Below are 18,914 nucleotides of genomic sequence, written 5' to 3'. Positions count from 1 at the left end.
CACCAAATATCAGCCTACCGTCCTCCCCTCTGTGTAATACAGTACTCAACAATTACCAGCTTATTGTCCTCCCCTCTGTGTAATACAGTACTCACCAATTATCAGCCTACCATCCTCCCTCTGTGTAATACAGTGTTCACCAATTATCAGCCTACCGTCCTCCCCTCTGTGTAATACAGTGTTCACCAATTATAAGCCTACCGTCCTCCCCTCTGTGTAATAGTGTTCACCAATTATCAGCCTACTGTCCTCCCCTCTGTGCAATACAGTATTCACCAATTATCAGCCTACCATCCTCCCTCTGTGTAATACAGTGCTCACCAATTATCAGCCTACCATCCTCCCCTCTGTGTAATATTGTTCACCAATTATCAGCCTACTGTCCTCCCCTCTGTGTAATATAGTGCTCACCAATTATCAGCCTACCGTTCTCCCCTCTGTGTAATACAGTGCTCACCAGTTATCAGCCTACTGTCCTCCCCTCCATGTAACAAAGCACTCACCAATTATCAGCCTACTATCCTCCCTCTGTGCAGTACAGTATTCAATTATCAGCCTACTGTCCTCCCCTCCGTGTAATACAGTGATCACAAATTATCAACCTACTACTGTCCTCCCCTCTGTGTAACAAAGCACTCGCCAATTATCAGCCTACTGTCCTGCCTTCTGTGCAATATGGTGCTCACCAATTGTCAGTGTACTGTCATCCTCTCTGAGCAATATAGTGCTCAGCAGTTATCATTGACCTCCCTTATCTCACGTCAAAAACTAAGAATGGACTCAACCAAAAAAATCAGTCCTACTGCGCACTGCCGTACAAGGCTGAGAGCCCTCTAACGAGACTGCTAACAGGGTTGCTTGGTCACTGCCCACCACTGCAAGTGTAGGGCTGCATGAAGTTCAAAAACTATGTTTATTTTTTAAATCACAATCTCTCTTGCAACCCTAGGGTTCTGTGGAACCCTGATTGAGAAACCCTGGTCTACACTAACAAAAGCTTTGTTCCTGTAAGCAATAAAACAGAAAATGTACCCTGATCAACTACAAAATGGCAATAATATCTTAAGGCAAATGGGAGGGTATTAGATCAGTGATCTGATTCTGTCCAATTTTTGACATTTTAAACCTCTAGTTCATTTTAGTAATTCATAACTATCAATGGGTATGAGAAGATCACAAAGCATTCAGATCCCTTTCCACAGCAAGATCTTCCAGCTGGTATCTAGAAGACATTCTAGGCTGGCATTTCTGAGTGCTTTTCTGTGATCTTGTCATCACAAACATACAAATAATTCCATTTTCTTTTTATTTCCATCAGTATTCTTTGATGCATAGTCACTAGAGGAATGGACAAATTAACACACAGAAAAACCCTTGTATTTTGCAAATCGACAGAGTCTTAAAGTTTACGAGTGCTTTTGTAAAATTATGCTAAAAATCTGGTTATAAAGATGTGTGTTTTAATCAATCTCTTTCTCTCATAGCAATAATCAGGCAGACAGCTTTCTGTCTTCTTACTGTTGTCCTGAACCCAACACTGTCCTGGATAAGGCATGCCTTTGTACCATTTCTGGCTTTATAATTCCGGAAGGAATAAATCAGTTATTGGACCAGCTTAGGTAAGCTCTATTGTAAATGCGGTTCTTTGTTCTTGATTGCTCAGTCGTGGAAGCATAAAATCAGCCTTCAAGTTCTGTTAAATTAGCTGGGATATCAGTCACCATCAGCTCTACTTGAGTCTTGAGTTCTAAGTTTGAACTTACCTGAAGTGCTCTGAGGCCCAGTGCTATGGATTCCATTCCAAAACTACTACTATTTCTTCTCCTCTGAGGAGTTCTCCTGACAATATAGTCTTATACAACTGTTCTCTTACAACTGAGGAAAAAGAGAAATGCAATAACAGGGAATAAGGAAATGGCAGAATTGCTGGACAGATACTTGGGACAATACCAGGATATTGTGCTGACCTTTTAACCAACTCCAAGATCAATCTAACCCCTTCATTTTCCTATCATCCATGTACCTCTAGAGTCTCTTAAATGTATCTGTCATTGATGAAAATAAAATAATTGGGCCAAGAACACACGCACTCTTACGACTCAAACATATCTTTATTTGACTTCTGCACAAGGAGTACAACATGGCCTCTGATGCCCACACTGTTCTGAAGCCAGTATATCAGTACGAACATTGACCTGGTAAATTGTATATAATCTAATTCCTTACTTTTTATGAATCGCCATTCACAGTACAGGTGTTAAAAGTCAATAGAAACTACAGGCTGACAATCAGTAACTCCTTGAGGTTAGTAAATCAATTGTCCCTTAGTTAGTGGATCTATTTCACATTTTCCTGTTATTCCTATCTCAACTGTCTCCGGCACACCCGATTGTGTGAAGGGAAACTATATTCTTCTAGGTTGATTACATGCTGCCACAGTCATTCTCACCTGTCTGTTTGCGATCTCGCTTCAAAGGTCTGCCTTGTCTGGGTTTAACTGCATACCTCTATCGTCTTTAACCCTTGTCTTACCACAACTTCCACACTCCCTTCTCTTTGTCCTGCCTGCAGAAGACCATGTAAATCTTAGGGAATTTCTATAGTGCAATCCCTGAAACTGATATCAGAGATATACGTTTAACATTCCTGGCTAATAATGGCGTGAGTACCACCTCTCTTGGACAATAAAATGTTTAGTACTAGTCAATTTTGAAGGGCCGCAGTGTGGATTGCCAGCATTTCAGCTTTGGTGGCCTGGCTCATATAAGGTTGCATCATTAGCCAACTTCTCCAGCAGTACTAAGGCCACCATGTTAATACTTCCATGAGCCAGTCTGTCAGGTTCCCAGAACAGGAACACTATGATCCACAAAACCTCTGTCTCCATAGTTCTTCGATGACAGCTCCACATAGTAAGGTGCGTACATAGGTGGTATATCTGTGGTACTACATAGGACAGATAACAACAATGCCTCTATGGCTTTGGTTCAGGCCAAAGATCCCATTTTAGAAGGTGCATCCCTGGCAGCCGGGGATAGACCTGTTGGCCACATACCCAGTAAGCACCATTAAAGGGATTCGGAAGGTCACCAGTAGTATAGACATTGCACATGCCAAGTCCAGTCCTGTCCCTTTACTCCATCCCCATGAAGCTGCTTTGGTGGGGGGGGGGGGGGGGGGGCGGTCAGAGGTGTTGTGCAATCATTATAAATAGGTTGATAACAACCCTCCAAACAGTTGCAATGTCAAGAGTCATTCCTTTGGGCAATGCAGTCTTGCGTTGTTCTAGTTTTGTTATCAAAGTTTACAGAATCAAACTCACTGCAATTCAGTGGTATCGGCTGTATTGAGCCACCTTTCAAACATGTGGAAGCTCTCTCGAGCACACCCAGCACCCTGACTGGTTTGTGTGTGACACATATTCTTAACTAAGGCAAAGAAAAGTGTTAGAATTATTAATATTATGAGGTACTTAAGCATTTAGACAGGAAATAGATGTCCAGATTATACAAAACATATAATGCATAGTGATTACTGAAGGTATTAAATAGCAAAGATGAAGCATCCAATCCATCAGTCCTTGTCACCAACTTACTTCTGGCCTAAAATTCATTCCCAATTTAAACAATTCACTATTGGTGTCGATTTCCACATTTTACTTTTTAATTACAATTTATTCAATTGCCCTAATCTAGACAATTTCCTCCATAAATCCCTGCCTTTCTCTTTGTTTCCTTTTATGAAACTTCTTCACCTGTCTCTTTGACCATCATATGGATCAGTTAAATTTTAATTTGTAACACAGTATACGATAGTTACTTTAACACTATCCAACAAATTTACATTTTTTCTATTCATCATGCATACATCCCTAACATTTGTTACAATATTTACAATGTAGTAAAAACATCATACAATATTTCTAATGTACTTTATTAATCTGTAATTCATTATAACATTTCAGATTCATGCTGATCAGTATTATTTTAATAGCATAATATAATAGGATGACATAGCTATAGTTCTCTGAAGTGAATTGAAATTAAATGAGGAGAGATTAATTTACAAATTCATTTATAGGAATGAGCTGTTGCTGGCAAGATCAGTGCTTTTTTTCTTGCCTATTGTGGAGATGAGTTAATAGATAACCACATTGTTCTGGGTATGAAGCTGTTTGAAGGCCAATCCTGGTGAAAATGCAGATTATTTTCACTGAAGGAGCATGTTTATTTTTTCAAGAGTCAAGCAGTTTCTTAGTCACTATTACAATGTGTTTATTCCAGATTTAATTATCTTAATTTAAATCACTGATTTTTTTGTGCCTCATCTTTTATTCAGATTCCCTACCATTAAATTTATGGATTCTAAGGTTAACTGTTCTTTAGAGCCTGTGTAAGTTGAAATAGTTGTTCTTTTTGCCTCAACTGTATCATTGCTGTGATCTGATAATTATCACCAACTTTCCATCTTCCCCAGGTTGTATTTTGAGGAACCGAAGCTGGCCCCATGGGTCAGTATGACAGTTCATGGCTTTGCAGACAGCCCAGTATCCTGGGGACAGAGTGAACATGGCTACCATAAAGGAGGAGAGAACCTCTACAATTTTGTTCTGTTCAGGAACCAGGATTACTGGTTGCACATGGCTGTGGGAACTCAGAGTAACTGTCCACCATAGCATTATAACTGCCATCTACCTCCTGAGCCACAGTTCGGCCTTTGAAGAGGAGCTATGGGATTTGATTTATTAATAACTGCTTTAGACAAAGGAAGCTAAAATATATTCAACTGAAAAATTAAGGTATACAAAATGCTCACAATGCTATTCTGAAACATTTAATGTTCTCTCTTTTTTAAATGGTCTTCATAAGATTTCACAAGAGAGCTTATTTATGAATAGGCTTTCAACCTTTCATTTCAGAGAAGCATTTTCAGTTTGTAATGGTATTTGGCAAAATTATGGGTATGAAGAAAAATTCAGTTAATAAGGTAAGATCAGTCTCAATAGGCATAACTAATAAAATGTGTATTGGTTTGTACACTGAATCTACAGCTTGCATGGTGAAGCTGTTCTGTGTTTTGAAATCTACTTATTCATGAAGTTGCTTTATACAAAGGTGCATAATGTAGAAGGAAACCTACAGTGCAATTTAGCACCACATGTGATCATTTAACTTTCAAAGTTTCCCAGGACTATTAGGTGCCTGGTCAGAATGAGGAAACTGGAAGTCATCTTGGAATAACAAAGGCTAGGAGGGGATTTGATGAAGGTGTGCAGGACCATAATAGGAGCAAGTTTGGCTGGAGATGTGAGGATGGAGTTAATTTCAAAACTTAGTGCAATGTTAGTGAAATAAAAAGCAGTTCCTTCAAAGGGAATAGAATTGGTACTTAAAATATTTTCTGATCCGTGAGAAAAGAGCATTTTCAGGATTAGAGGCATGAATTCAGTAGTAGCCTTCCGTACTGTAAGAATTCATGACTAGATATAGTACAAGACAATTCAATAGAAGACTATTAATTTTTTTAAAGTTTTGCAAATTACAGAGCTGGAGTTGAGTTAGTTGGATAGCTCTTTCAGAGAGCCAGTTAGCTCTATGTACCAAATGGCCTTCAATGCTGCCCACCAGTTTATTACAAAACAAAAAGTAACTGTACAATCACTAAAACATCAAAAGAACATCAACAATAGAAACATTTGCAGATGCTGGAATTCCAAGCAACATACCTAGGACTGGGAAAAGATAATCAATTATTTTTTTGACCGGCTCAACTACAGAATGCTTTTGGAGAAAGCTGGGGATAGAAATTCCACTTTTTTTTTTGTTTAGATGCATACAGTTCAACCAAAGATAATAAAATCTACACAATTCCTGCTTAAAATTTCAATTAATCACCTTTTGTGCCCATCCAGACATTTTGGAGAACTCAATGTGATCAAGAATTCAGTATAGATTTTAAAAATTGGGTTATTCACTAGTAGATAAGAAATAGATATAAAATACAAAATATATGATAAACCAATTTTTATCTTCATTCATGAAACTGTACCAAGCAATCAATTTTAACTAGCTAAAAATAAGTTAAAGCAGTGTTTTCTATGAAAACAAAAATCTGTGGTATGTTAATTCATGTGAACCTTTACTTAACTGACAAAAGTACAAAGAAAAGATTTTCAATAGTTTTACTGACCAACTTAATTATATTTTGTAAATATACACAAATTTAGAATTTGATGGCTGCAACACACTCAACAAAAGTTGGGACAGAGTTGAAATAAGATTGAAAAGTGCACAGAATATTTAAGTAACACTGGTTTGGAAGACTCCACATTAATGGATCTTGTCTCCAACATCCATATCCAAGTCATTCACGTATTTTACAAACAGCAAGGGTTCCAACACCAATCCATGTGGGACACAAATAGAGGCATCCAGATGTAAAAACAACCCTCTGTCTCCCATTACATCGAGTTTTGGATCCATTATGCCAAAGATGCCAGGAGTGCATAGCTTTTGAACCATGCAGGAAATTGTCAAACTGGAGTCCAAATATTTCACACTACTATTTTGCCCTCATCAATCTCTTCAAAACATTGATCGAATTAAAACTGCCATTAGGAAAGCCATGTGGCCATCTTTAATTAGTCCCTGCTTTTTCAAATTATTATTAATCCTGTCCTTTCCAATATCTTCCTTATATAACCATAACCATATAACAATCACAGCACGGAAACAGGCCATCTTGGCCCTCCTAGTCCGTGCCGAACCCTTAATCTCACCTAGTCCCACCTACCCGCACTCAGCCCATAACCCTCCACTCCTTTCCTGTCCATATACCTATCCAATTTTGCCTTAAATGACAAAACTGAACTGACTTCTACAGGAAGCTCATTCCACACAGCTATCACTCTTTGAGGAAAGAAATACCCCCTTGTGTTTCCCTTAAACTTCTGCCCCCTAACTCTCAAATCATGTCCTCTAGTTTGAATAGTTGACGTTAGGTTCTTAAGTCTGGTTATCTGTTGCCTTTCTTAAAAAAGGGACTCTGTTTGTTGTCCAGTCATCTGGCACTTCATTTGTGTCCAGCAAAGATTTAAAATTCCCAGCAATCATTGATAATACAAGTGTCAACGATGAAAACTAGCAGATATAAACTGTCTCTTGGTAACAAATAAGTTCAGTTTTTATAGACAATTTTGACTGACTAAGTTGGAAAACAAAAAAACAATTGTTAATGTGTAACCATATCCCCCCCCCCCACAGTATTGTAATAAATTGCATAATTTATTCAAATATATTACTGAAAGTGAAGCTGTGGCTAAGCAAACATCACATGTTGTCACTACTTCCCAAGGAGGAGCAGGTGAAACAAAATGTTTTTTTAAACATTGGCTGCCTTAGTAGTGCGTTTACAGGGGATGTTAAACAATGGTTGAACTAAATATTTGATATTTAAGGTTATGTTGTTGAAATAAGTGAAAATGTTTCAAATTCCAAGGCATGTTTTAACTAAGCATGTAGCAGAGGACCCTCAGGATGACATATATCCAAGTAACAGTGTGTCTAATGTCCTGCTCCACGTTCTGTTGCAGACAGAGCATCTTTTGTGTCTAATTAGTCCTCTGTGCATATTAAAACAGGCTGATTTAGCTGCATTAATCGCACGTCAGTGATTATTGAAGGACAAACATGCGCTGGAAGATTAAGAGCAGCTAAGGAAAAGGAAGGAGCAGTTAAAGTTGCAAGAAGAAATTGCCGTACAGATGTCCAAGGTTCAAATGCAAAGGGTTTCAAGTGAGGGGAGTGCTAAAAGTGTTGTAGCAGGACGGTACAATGGTGTGAGTTCCTATATTGATAAGGTCACAGAGAAAACCCACACATTCAATGTCAGTGTTGATTCATATGTTCCTTAAGTATCTGTGAAATGTGAGTTAGACCCTCAAGGTAGTTCAAGGCTTTCACTCTTAGCCAGCTCTGAGGAGACTCTCTGAACCTACAATACGTCATATCCAGCAGCTCAAAGTGCTCGTGTGACTCAGCATGGAAACACTCATGGAAACATGGATTATAGAAATCTGAGTAGTACAACTGATAATATAAGGAAACAAAATGAAATAACAACCTTAATTGTATAACAGCAACACATTTTATCCTTTCCCAAAAGATTCAAATCTTTGACGGCAATCTATTGGAATATCGTGTATCGATGAGGGCTTTGGTTAGTATTGGTCTGTGAGCCAGGATCCCAAATTTGGGCCACCGGTACTATCTGGGGGGGAATAATTCTTACAGTGATTTTTGGCAAGGATACACCCCTAGTGCTAGAAAATATGTGATAGCATTGTAGCAGTGGTAGCTTTCCATCACAACAATGGAGAGCTATCCACATTCTGGATATCATACGTTGACATGGTAGAGAACGTAGTACTTGGGCTTCTGCGCACCTCTCATGACGGGAACTGGGAGTTGCACCTCCATGCTGTAAGAACCATGATTCCATGGTGCTTTGCCTATGATAAGATGAATTATGCCAGGTACCTGTCCCCTTACTTTGCTCAGATGATGAATCTCCCAGAGAAGTATCCTTCTGTGTATGGGGCCTTCAAGTCAGGCCAATTCTCAGTGCAGCTGTCAAGTCAAGTCACTTTTTATTTCTCATTTCGACTATAACTGCTGGTACAGTGCACAATAAAAATGAGAACATTTTTCAGGACCATGCTGCTACATGAAACAACATAAAAACTACACTAGACTATAGACCTATCCAGGGTGCATAAAGTGCATAGAACAGTGCAGGCTTTACAATAAATAATAAACAAGACAATAGGCAAAGCAGAGGGCAGTAAGCTGGTGTCAGTCCAGACTCTGGGGAATAAACTGTTACATAGTCTGGTCATGCGAGCCTGTATGCTTAGGTGCCTTTTCCCAGATGGCAGGAGGGAGAAGAGTTTGTATGTGGGGTCCTTCATAATGCTGTTTGCGAATCCAGAGTGTAGTGTAAGTGTAATGGCGGGAAGAGAGACCCCAGTGATCTCAGCTGACCTCACTATCTGCTGCAGGGTGTTGTGATCAGAGATGGTGCAATTTCCGAACCAGGCAGTGATGCAGCTGCTCAGGATGCTCTCAGTCCCTTTGGCAGATCCCTGTGGACCAGGCTATTGAAACCACAGTGAACAAAGACACAGACTCCTGGAGGTACATCACAGTTCAGCCTGAATGCTGGAGCTATCGAGTGTTACTGTATAACAGCTGAGCACCACAGTGCTTACCTGGGACGGTTAAGGGAGATGGTGCAAAGCAAATCAGAGCTTTGTCATGCAGAGCTACAGCAGCCAAGAATCCAGAAAGATGAAGCAGTTTCAGCTGTGGTTAGCCTCACACATGAATGGGTCAACCCATTTGCAGAGAAGTGGGACCTCACTGGCATCTCTATGGCAAAGGCAGCCCCCAAGGGCATTGCCTCCGACCTGATGAAGGCATATGAGATTGGTGAGCAATGCTATGCAACCTTCAAGGATGAGAGACTAGAGGAAGACCCACCAGCAAAGAAATTCCTTGACCCAATGAAAACTAACAAGCTGAAAACATTCAGTGATATGTGTAAGAAGAGAGAAGTGAAATCAAGTGGGAGGGCGATCATCTTGAAAGCAGACAGGTCTTTGTTTGGACGCATCATAGTGATGGCACAAGGGCGCAGTCTACATATGGAGGTTAACCTTTCTCATCCCCTTGGACCATTGCCCTGGACCCTGTCCACACCAGAAGGACTGCTGAGAAAGACAAATAAAGCTACTTTAGCCACAACCTTGCAGAAAAATGTAGCAATGGAAGAGCAACTCCCAGGAAACTCTGCTACAGTAGTTGATGGAATGAACTTGGTCCAAAGAGTGAAAGGTGATCAAGTTACTTTCAGAAATGTTGCTACAACAATTCTGGGTATGGCTCTGAGGGAAGGCAGTCAGAGTAGCAGAATAGATGTTGTGTTCGACACATACAAGGAGAACTCTCAAGAATATTGAAAGATCTCTACGGGGTGAAGAGACTAGTCACGAGTTGCAAGGTAACACAGACACACAGATGGTGAGGCAGCGGAGGAGCTTCCTGACCAAAGTCAGTAACAAAAATAGTCTCATTAGCTTCATAGTCCATGAATGGAGGAAGGCAGAGTACAGAGCAAAGCTACAGGAGAAGATTCTGTATGCATATATAGTGATCTGCTCAGAAGACACAGATGTCTTTAGCATTTTGTGATAAGATTGAGGCCCCATTGTTCCAGAAGTGTGGCACTAGAACCCATACAAGGCTTGTAGACATCAGGAAGGTTGCTTCCACTGTTGCAATAGAGGTTTGTAAGGCTCTCATTGGGTTGCACGCATAGACTGGATGTGACATTAAGCGCTTTTGCAGGCAAAGGGAAGACAAGTGCCCTAAAACTTCTGACCAGCAACAGGGACACTCAGGACACATTCTTAGAGTCGGGTCAGGAATGGGACCTCTTCCCAGAACTGATGGACAAACTGGAGGCATTTACATGTCTCCTGTTTTTCTGTGCCAAAAAAGGTGAAATCAAAAGTCATCAACTCCCACCACGCAAGGACTGCTTAACAAAACATGCACAGCGAGCCAACTACCAGGCTGGTATATGGAGACGATGTTTGGAGAAGGACCCACAAGTGCCAAGCCCTGTTGGCAGAGGATGGAAGATGGAGAGAGAAGAGGAAGCTGAACAGTTGGTGGTGCATTGGATGGAAGGCCAGCCAGCACCCGATACCGTCCTGGATCTACTGGCCTGTAATTGTCCAAAAAAATGTTCACTCCCAAGATGTTTATGTGTTGCAAATGGCCTCAGGTGTACTGACATGTGTAGACTGGCAGACAGTGAGAACCAGGCATCCACCTCAGAGAGTGTGGAAAGTTCAGATGAAGATGTGGAAGACTTGGAAAATTATTATCACCAGGTTATGAAAATATGGAAAACAAAGTATGGAAAGCAGTCTTTGATTAAATATATTCCTTTTACAATCAAATGGAGCCTAAGTTATGCCCATGTGGAATCCCACATTTGAATTATTGTAAGCAACACATATAAAATGCTGGTGGAACGCAGCAGGCCAGGCAGCATCTACAGGAAGAAGCACAATCAATGTTTTGGGCCGAAACGCTTTGTCAGGACGAAAAGATAGTAGGAAATTTGAGAAGATTTAAACTTCTTTAGTGTAGACATCATTGGCAGAGGCTTCGCAGTAGTGAATTTAAAAACACAAAACATGAGGAAATCTGCAGATACTGGAAATTCAAGCAACACACACAAAATGCTGGTGGAGCCAGATGCTGGTTGCTTCTATTTCCAGCATCTGCAGATTTCCTCGTGTTTGAATTATTGTACTGTAATTCTATATGCTGTGACAAAAGCTTAAGATTGTTTTGATTTGATACAACAATATGGAAAATATCATGACGTTGATAATACTCCAGAAATCTCTCCAAATGAGTTTTTTTTTAACTTTTTGGGGGTGGAGGGTAACATTTTCTGCTGTACTGATGTTAATATAGAATATATGCAGGAAGTGATTACTTATTTGAAGTAATAAAGCTACCACTGTTGCAATGCTATCACATATTTTCTAACTCTAGAAATGTATAGCTTGCCAAAAATCACTATGAGCATTATTACCCTCAGATGGTACTGACCAACCACTATATAGTGTTCGTATCCCCGCCTGTCACACGGGAAACCAGGATTCAATTCACCGACAGGAGCCAAAAATGTAGTGGCTACTTGAAAAGAAACCAAACCCGCTCAGACTGAGCCTGGGGTTTGACACTGTATGTATGATGACCATAACCAAGTTTCAAGGTTCAAAGGTTCAATCTTTATGAAGAAACCAGCAAAGACGAATAATCTTATAAAAAACTGATGAAATTAAAACTAGCACTTCAATGAAATATGAGGTCTAATATAATATTATGGCGATCTAACAGCAGCATTACTGGTCAGCAAAAAAATATATAATTCCATGACCCACTCCCTGGTTCTACCTGGGCTACACTGCACTTAGACAAGCTGAACATGTAACTATACTAATTAGCTTCTACAACGAGCCAAACAATCCACTTGACAAATTACCCGTAATAAACGCGCAACACAAAATACGGACAGAAAATAGATACAAGTTTCCTACAGAAAGTACAAAGATAAAGGAAACTAGATCTGTTCATAAGAATGAATGTATGTCAAGCTTCTGAATTTAATAATATTATGGGAACTTGTTTATATGTAGGTTTCCATAGTTTAAGGGTTTGTAACTCAAGACTGGCCAGTATTGTATTCAAATTTGGTGGTTAGAATGGTTCCCTTTTCACTGCAGCCTGTTTCCAGGGGGCTGAAAACAAAATGAGATTCCAATGACATACTAGAGACAACGAATAACCAACAATGTAAGAAAAACTACAGCATACACTGAAACTGAATGATCTTGAAGTGGTTTTGGCCAGTGAATCCTTCTGCTGCTTTGTAGAATAGGACCGCGGGAGCAGTTGAATACACATATACGCACGCACATGCAGTCTCATGGCTTCCTTATGGAAAAATTAATTGGCTTTCATTGCCCATTGAGTTGGTTTCTGAAGGTTTCTAGTTTCACTGCCTTCAAAATGTTACAAAAGCATATAACAATGATTATTTTAAAAAGCTGCTCACTGAGACTAACAATGGCCAACTTCTACAGCAGTCAAGGTATTGATTCTGTAAATACATTCAGTGTCAGTTTATGTGTCAGCAGCATGAAGGAGGAGAGGAAGAAGCAGCTTATAAAGTCTGTTAGATATAGAGAGAATGGCCACATTGAACAGGGCAATACAAGGTGAAGGTGCTATGCCTGAGGTTCAAGAATGGAGCCTTTGGTAAGGGAGACTTTGGCAATGAGGCTGAGCAGGGACAAGGTACAATGAGCCAAGCTGGTAATAACAAATGATAGAAATGGCAATCAGTGGGGTGACATGCTCCTCTTATGAAATGTGGGAGATGAAAGAAAGGTTGGGTGGTCTCTGATGACTACATTTGCAGGTGTATTTAGGTGCATCTCTTATTAGACTGTGTAATGCCCTGGTTCACAGCTTTACTGTTCTGCTGTAGGTATTTCACTTAGCAGTTCTATAAAAGCTGTTTGTTCTGCTTCCAGCCTGTTTGGGTTATTGTTGAAGATGAGGGATGATGAGGAATGTGTGCCATCCAATTAGGATGGTGGAACTGGAGAGAGGTTTTTTTTTGGTGAGGGATATTAATGTTGGTTTTGGGTCTTTTTTTTTCAGAGGGGGAGAAGCGGTCATAGGATACGTCCCGATGGGAGACCTGTTTGTCTGGGATGGATTGCGAGTGACAATAGGAAGGTGGTGTGTGCTTTCACGCAGACCGAGGGCCCAGCATGTGAGTGACAGAGAAGTTCAAGATGAGCCCCAACTTGTGCACATTGGACTGTTTGAGGCATAGGCACAGTCATTTACCAGTGTCTGTTTCCCATGATAGAGGTGTCTAAAACTAGTATGCATAGGTTTCAGGTGAGGGAGAAGAGGTGTGAAAAGGATCTGAGGGGTAAATGTTTCACACAGAGTAACAGTGGTGGCAGCAATAGCATTCAAGAGGCATTTGGACAAGTACTTGAATGAGCAGGGCATAGAGGGATATGGAATTAATGTAAATTGGCAAAATGGTTAATACAGATGTGGTGGACTATGTTGTTCAACTCCATGCTTCTAAAGACAACACTTACTTACATAGGAGATTATGAAATTGACTTAGCAACCTACTAATACTGACCCTCCTGAACTCTACTGGCTGTCCATAGAGTAGAAGTGTTTTTATAGTTGCTCCTGTTCTACTTAATTTACTGTTTCAAACTTATTTGAAAACTGACTTTTAAACGCAATATTGTTTTATGATGAAGGGTTCCAAAGATACTAAAAAAGAAGAGGACCTTCCTATAACTTTGGAATCTATTACGGAGACACTTCAGAAGCATAAAAATGAACTTTCGGAGGAGTTCCAGCAGAAATTCCGGCAACTTAGCACTGAATTTAAATGAACGGATGTAAAATTGAATTCTATTCAAAAACTTTAAGTGAACATGATAAACAGATAAAAGAGAGTGAAGACACTTTGATGATGTTGGATGTGAAGATTGATGACCTGGTAAAGATCTGTGATAAACAGTCAAAGGTTAATGAAAAATCAAGAGAGAAGATTACTGACTTTGAAAATAGAAGCAGAAGAAATAATTTACAAATTCTTATGGGTTTTAAAGAGTTAATGTAAGGCAATCAGCCTTTGGAATCTTTTGCGAACCTTTTGGATAACTTATTTCTGAATATTTTAAAATCTCCACCTAAAATAGACCGAGCTCATAGATTGCCAGTACTGAGACCTCCTCCAGAAGAACAACCCAGTTCAGTGATAATTTATCTTCATAACTTTCAAACAAAGGAGATTTTAATTTGTGAATCTTGTCAGAAAGGTATGATTGATTATGAAGGCCAGAAGATCAGAATTGTGGAGGATTTTTCACCCAAGGTGTTGAATAAACACTTCAAGTTTAAAAAGGTTATGTCAGAATTGTATAATAAAGGTTTTAAAAACTCACTTCATTACTCAGCTCATCTTAGAATCATTTTGAAAAATGGCTCTCAGAAATGGTTCTGTTCAATTCAAGAGGTGCAGGATTTTAAAATTTCCGAATCAGTATCAGAAGTTTAACTGTTCAAGAATTCCCTACAGAATTCTATGTTGCGTCTGCTTGATAGATCCTTTTTTTAGGATCAGCAGTCTAACTGTGCATTACTTTCTTTTGTGAACAATTGTTTTTTTTTAACTTTTGCTATACCTTCGTATCTAATTTATTTTGTACTTTTATTTCTTTGCTTAGAAAATTAAGAATTTAACATTAGTAAGTTTTCATTGAGAATATGTTCTGAATTTTCTTAGTTCTTTTAAATTTTATACTATATTTTTCATGAGGTTTTTGAATAAGTTTAATTTTACTTTGTTTTTTGTTGTGTCTTGTTGGAATGTGGTTAGCCTTGAAAGTATTTTGGAGCTCAGTCAGTAGATTGTTTTGGGAGGATAATATGGGTAGATTTAGCTGTCAGCTGTCCTTTGGTCGACTTTCTCTCTTTGGGTGGGGGGTGGATTTCTCCTTTTCTATCAGCTGTTTGATTCTCTTAGCTTCATTTGTTGCTTGGTTACTTTATCTTAAAGCTCATTGTTTGGATTTAATATATATTCCAGCAGTTTTTATTCTAACCTCTCTTTCAAGTAATATTTAAAATGAATCATGCTATTCATTTACTTTGTTTTAATCTGAAAGGATTAAACCATACTGTGAAACGTAATAAGATATTTAATTATATTAAGAAATTGAATGTCTCAATTATATTTTTACAAGAAACACATATTCGTAAATGTGATAATTTACGTCCTTTCAGCTGTTGGAAGGGATTATTGTTTCATTCCTCTTTTCAGGCTAAGGCCAGAGGTGTTTTGATTCTTATAGACAATTCAGTTTCTTTCGTTCAACATAATGTAGTGTCTGATACCAGTGGGCATTTTGTTATAGTCTCAGGGAAATTAGATAATAAATTAATGGTTTTGTATGTCCCAAATATAGATGATCCAGGTTTTTTTGAACGCTTTTTCGCTTTTACCAGATTTAAGTCTGCATTCTTTTGTTTTAGGAGGAGACTTCAACTGTTGTTTAGACCCTGTTTTAGATCGCTCATCTTTTAAATGATTGACTTTTAGTTGATCTGCCTCCTTTATCCAATCTTTTCTAATGAAATGTGATATTGTTGATATTTGACGCTTTTTGCATCCAACAGATAAAGAGTACTCTTTTTTTCCTCATGTACATCATACATATTCCAGGATTGATTATTTTTTTTGTTGATAGTCAATTGATTCCATTGGTTCGATCCTGTGAATATAAAGAAATTACTGTTTCAGATCATGCTCGTGTTTTTATCTTTAAATCCTCCAGTGTCTCCAAAATAAACAGATTTTGGCATTTTAATCCAACTCTGTTATCTGATAAGGATTTTTAAAAATTTTGGGGAGACAAATTATTCTCTTTTTTTTTAAGAGAATACGCCAGAAGAGACTTCCAGTCTTATTTTATGGGATACTTTAAAGGCTTATATTAGAGGACAAATTATTTCTTTTCCCACAAGTGTTAAGAAAAAAGCTAATAAGGAGAGAATTGAATTAGCCAATCAATTAGGAACAATTAGACCAAAAATATGCTTTGGCTCCAGATTAAAACTAAATACGAACTGCTTTTAACTTATCCAATTGAAACTCAACTTTTAAAACATACAAGTCAATTTTATGTTCATGGAGATAAAGTGGGTAAACTATTAGCCAACCAATTAAAGACCTTTATAGTTAAACGCCAAATTAAAGAAATTTGAAAAGCTAATGGTGATAAAACATCTGATCAATAAGAAATGAACAATACTTTTAGAGAATTCTATTCTAAACTTTATAGTTCTGATCCTCCTAAAGATAATACTGTAATTAATAATTTCTTAGATTGATTAAATATTCCTATACTTACTGATGATAATTGAAAATTGCTGGAGCAACCCATTTCTTATGAAGAAATTGCTGAGGTTGTTCACTCTTTGCACTCGGGGAAGACCCCAGGTCCTGATGAATTTTCTGGAGAGTTTTATAAGGTTTTTTGCTCTTTGCTTATACGTTACATATATTCAGTCCTTTTGGACTCTTTTAAATTAGGTAGGTTGCCACAATCTTTTAATATAACCATATAACAATCACAGCACGGAAACAGGCCATCTTGGCCCTCCTAGTCCGTGCCGAACCCTTAATCTCACCTAGTCCCACCTACCCGCCTCTATTTTGCTTATTCTTAAAAATAGGGATCCAACTGAATGTTCTTCTCATAGACCAATTTCCTTATTTAATGTTGATACTAAAATTTTATCTAAACTGTATTGTTAGTAATTTTTTTATGTATATACTCTGTATTTGTTATATATTCTCATATACATTAATAAAAATACTGAATGAGATAAACTTTTGGTTCATAGGATTGAAAATATTTTGCCATCTATTATTTCTGATGACCAGACTGGATTTATCAAAACTTGATACTCCCACTTTAATATTCAGCATTTATTTATTCGACTTCTAAAGAGATATTGGAATGTGTGATGTCCTTAGATGCTGAGAAAGCCTTTGATCGGGTTGAATGGAATTCTTTATTTAAAACTTCAGAAAAGTTTTATTTAGAAAATTTAACTTTGGGCCCGATTTTATTCAATAGATTAAATTACTTTATCTATCTCCCTCCGCTCAGGTTCTTACTAACTCTCAGAATTCTAAACTTTTTAAACTTCAACGTGGAACTAGACAAGGTTGTCCTTTGAGTCCTTTGCTTTTTGATTTGGTCTTAGAACCTTTAGCTATTGCTTTCCGGGAATCTAATGATATGACTGGTATTTTAAGGAGGGGTATTACCCACAAAGTTTCGCTTTATGCTGATGACCTTCTGCTCTACATTTCTAATGTGGAGTCTTCTTTACCTTCTGTACTTTCTTTACTCTCCTGCTTTAGTCAGTTTTCAGGATATAAACTTAACTTTCATAAGAGTGAACATTTTCTTTTGAATAATTTGGTATTAGTTAACACTAACCTTCCTTTTAAAATTGTAAGAAATCAATTTACTTATTTGGGCATAACTAATTATAAATTCCTTTTTAAAGAAAATTTTTTATACTTCTGAATTATGTTAAGAAGGCACTATTAAATCAGTCACCCCTCTCTTTATTGTTGATTGGCTGAATTCTATTAAAATGAATATTTTGCCTAAATTTTTATATTTATTTCAGGCCATTCCTGTTTTTATTTCTAAATCTTTTTTTTGATTCTCTGGATTTTATTGTATCTTCTTATATATGGAAAAATAACATTTCTCAATTAAATAAAGTTAATCTTCAACAAGCTAAAAAGAATGGACGTTTAGGTTTTATTACTGGGCAGTCAATATACAGAATTTTATGTTTTGGTTATATTATATTAATGAAGAGAACTGTCCAGTCTGGGTTTCTTTAGAAGCTAATTCTGTTAAAAAAATTTCTATCATTTCTCTTCTCGTATCCTCAATCCCTTTATCTTTAAGTAATTTAACATAATTTTGTAGGATTTGGGTACAATTTGGAAAACACACTTTGAAGATTTGGGTACAATTTAGAAAATATTTTGGTTTTTTGAATTTTTTACTTTCAAGTCCCATTTTTTCGAACTATTTTTTTAAACCTTCTATGACTGATGTAATTTTTAAAGAGTGGAATAGATTGGGTATTAAATATTTTCAGGATTTGTTTGTTGGAGATAGTCTCTCTTCATTTGAACAACTGTCAGCTAAGTATAGCCTACCCAAAACCCACTTTTTTCGATATTTACAAATTAGAGACTTTTTGCATCCTCAAGTACACACATTTCCTAAAAGTCCAGATAAGAATTTACTTGATAACATTTTTAATTTGAAACCCTTCCATAATGGATCTGTATCTAATATTTATGGAATGTTGTTGGGAATGAGAAATATTCCTTTAGGCAAAATTAAAAATCTCTGGGAACAAGATTTACAGATTCCAATTTCTGAGGATACTTGCAATGAAATTTTTAAATTGGTTAATACCTCATCGTTGTGTGCCCATCATTCCCTTCTACAATTTACTTTCTTTCTTTCTAAATCTTTTTATTATTATTAATAATATGGACAGAATACAAATGATATATTGATAAAGAAATTACAAACATACAAATTCCATTACATATAAAAAAACATAAACAATAGTTACAATATAAATGAGTTTACCAAGACATAAGCTATACAATAT

The 18,914-nt window shown here is 37.6% G+C and overlaps 1 protein-coding gene across 5 annotated transcripts in view; it reads left to right on the top strand.

Annotated features, from left to right (window-relative positions):
- The window catches only part of rpp40 (ribonuclease P/MRP 40 subunit), a 47,893-nt gene extending 30,814 nt beyond the window's left edge, over nucleotides 1-17,079 (top strand). For 2 of the 5 annotated variants that reach the window (XM_059945672.1, XM_059945671.1), the window contains 2 exons: nucleotides 1,485-1,619; nucleotides 4,477-8,709. In XM_059945672.1, the coding sequence (XP_059801655.1) occupies nucleotides 1,485-1,619; nucleotides 4,477-4,675 (334 nt within the window). In that variant the 3' untranslated portion in view covers nucleotides 4,676-8,709. Of the gene's footprint in view, nucleotides 1-1,484; nucleotides 1,620-4,476; nucleotides 8,710-13,310; nucleotides 13,426-13,942 lie in introns of those variants that run through there. The other 3 variants (XR_009507125.1, XR_009507126.1, XM_059945670.1) reach the window with 3 other exon arrangements.
- Nucleotides 17,080-18,914: the final 1,835 nt, after the last annotated feature.

The sequence above is a fragment of the Hypanus sabinus genome, chromosome 20 (genome assembly GCF_030144855.1).
Source record: "Hypanus sabinus isolate sHypSab1 chromosome 20, sHypSab1.hap1, whole genome shotgun sequence".
Lineage (NCBI taxonomy): Eukaryota > Metazoa > Chordata > Chondrichthyes > Myliobatiformes > Dasyatidae > Hypanus > Hypanus sabinus.
This window is presented reverse-complemented; position numbering and strand designations above follow the sequence as displayed.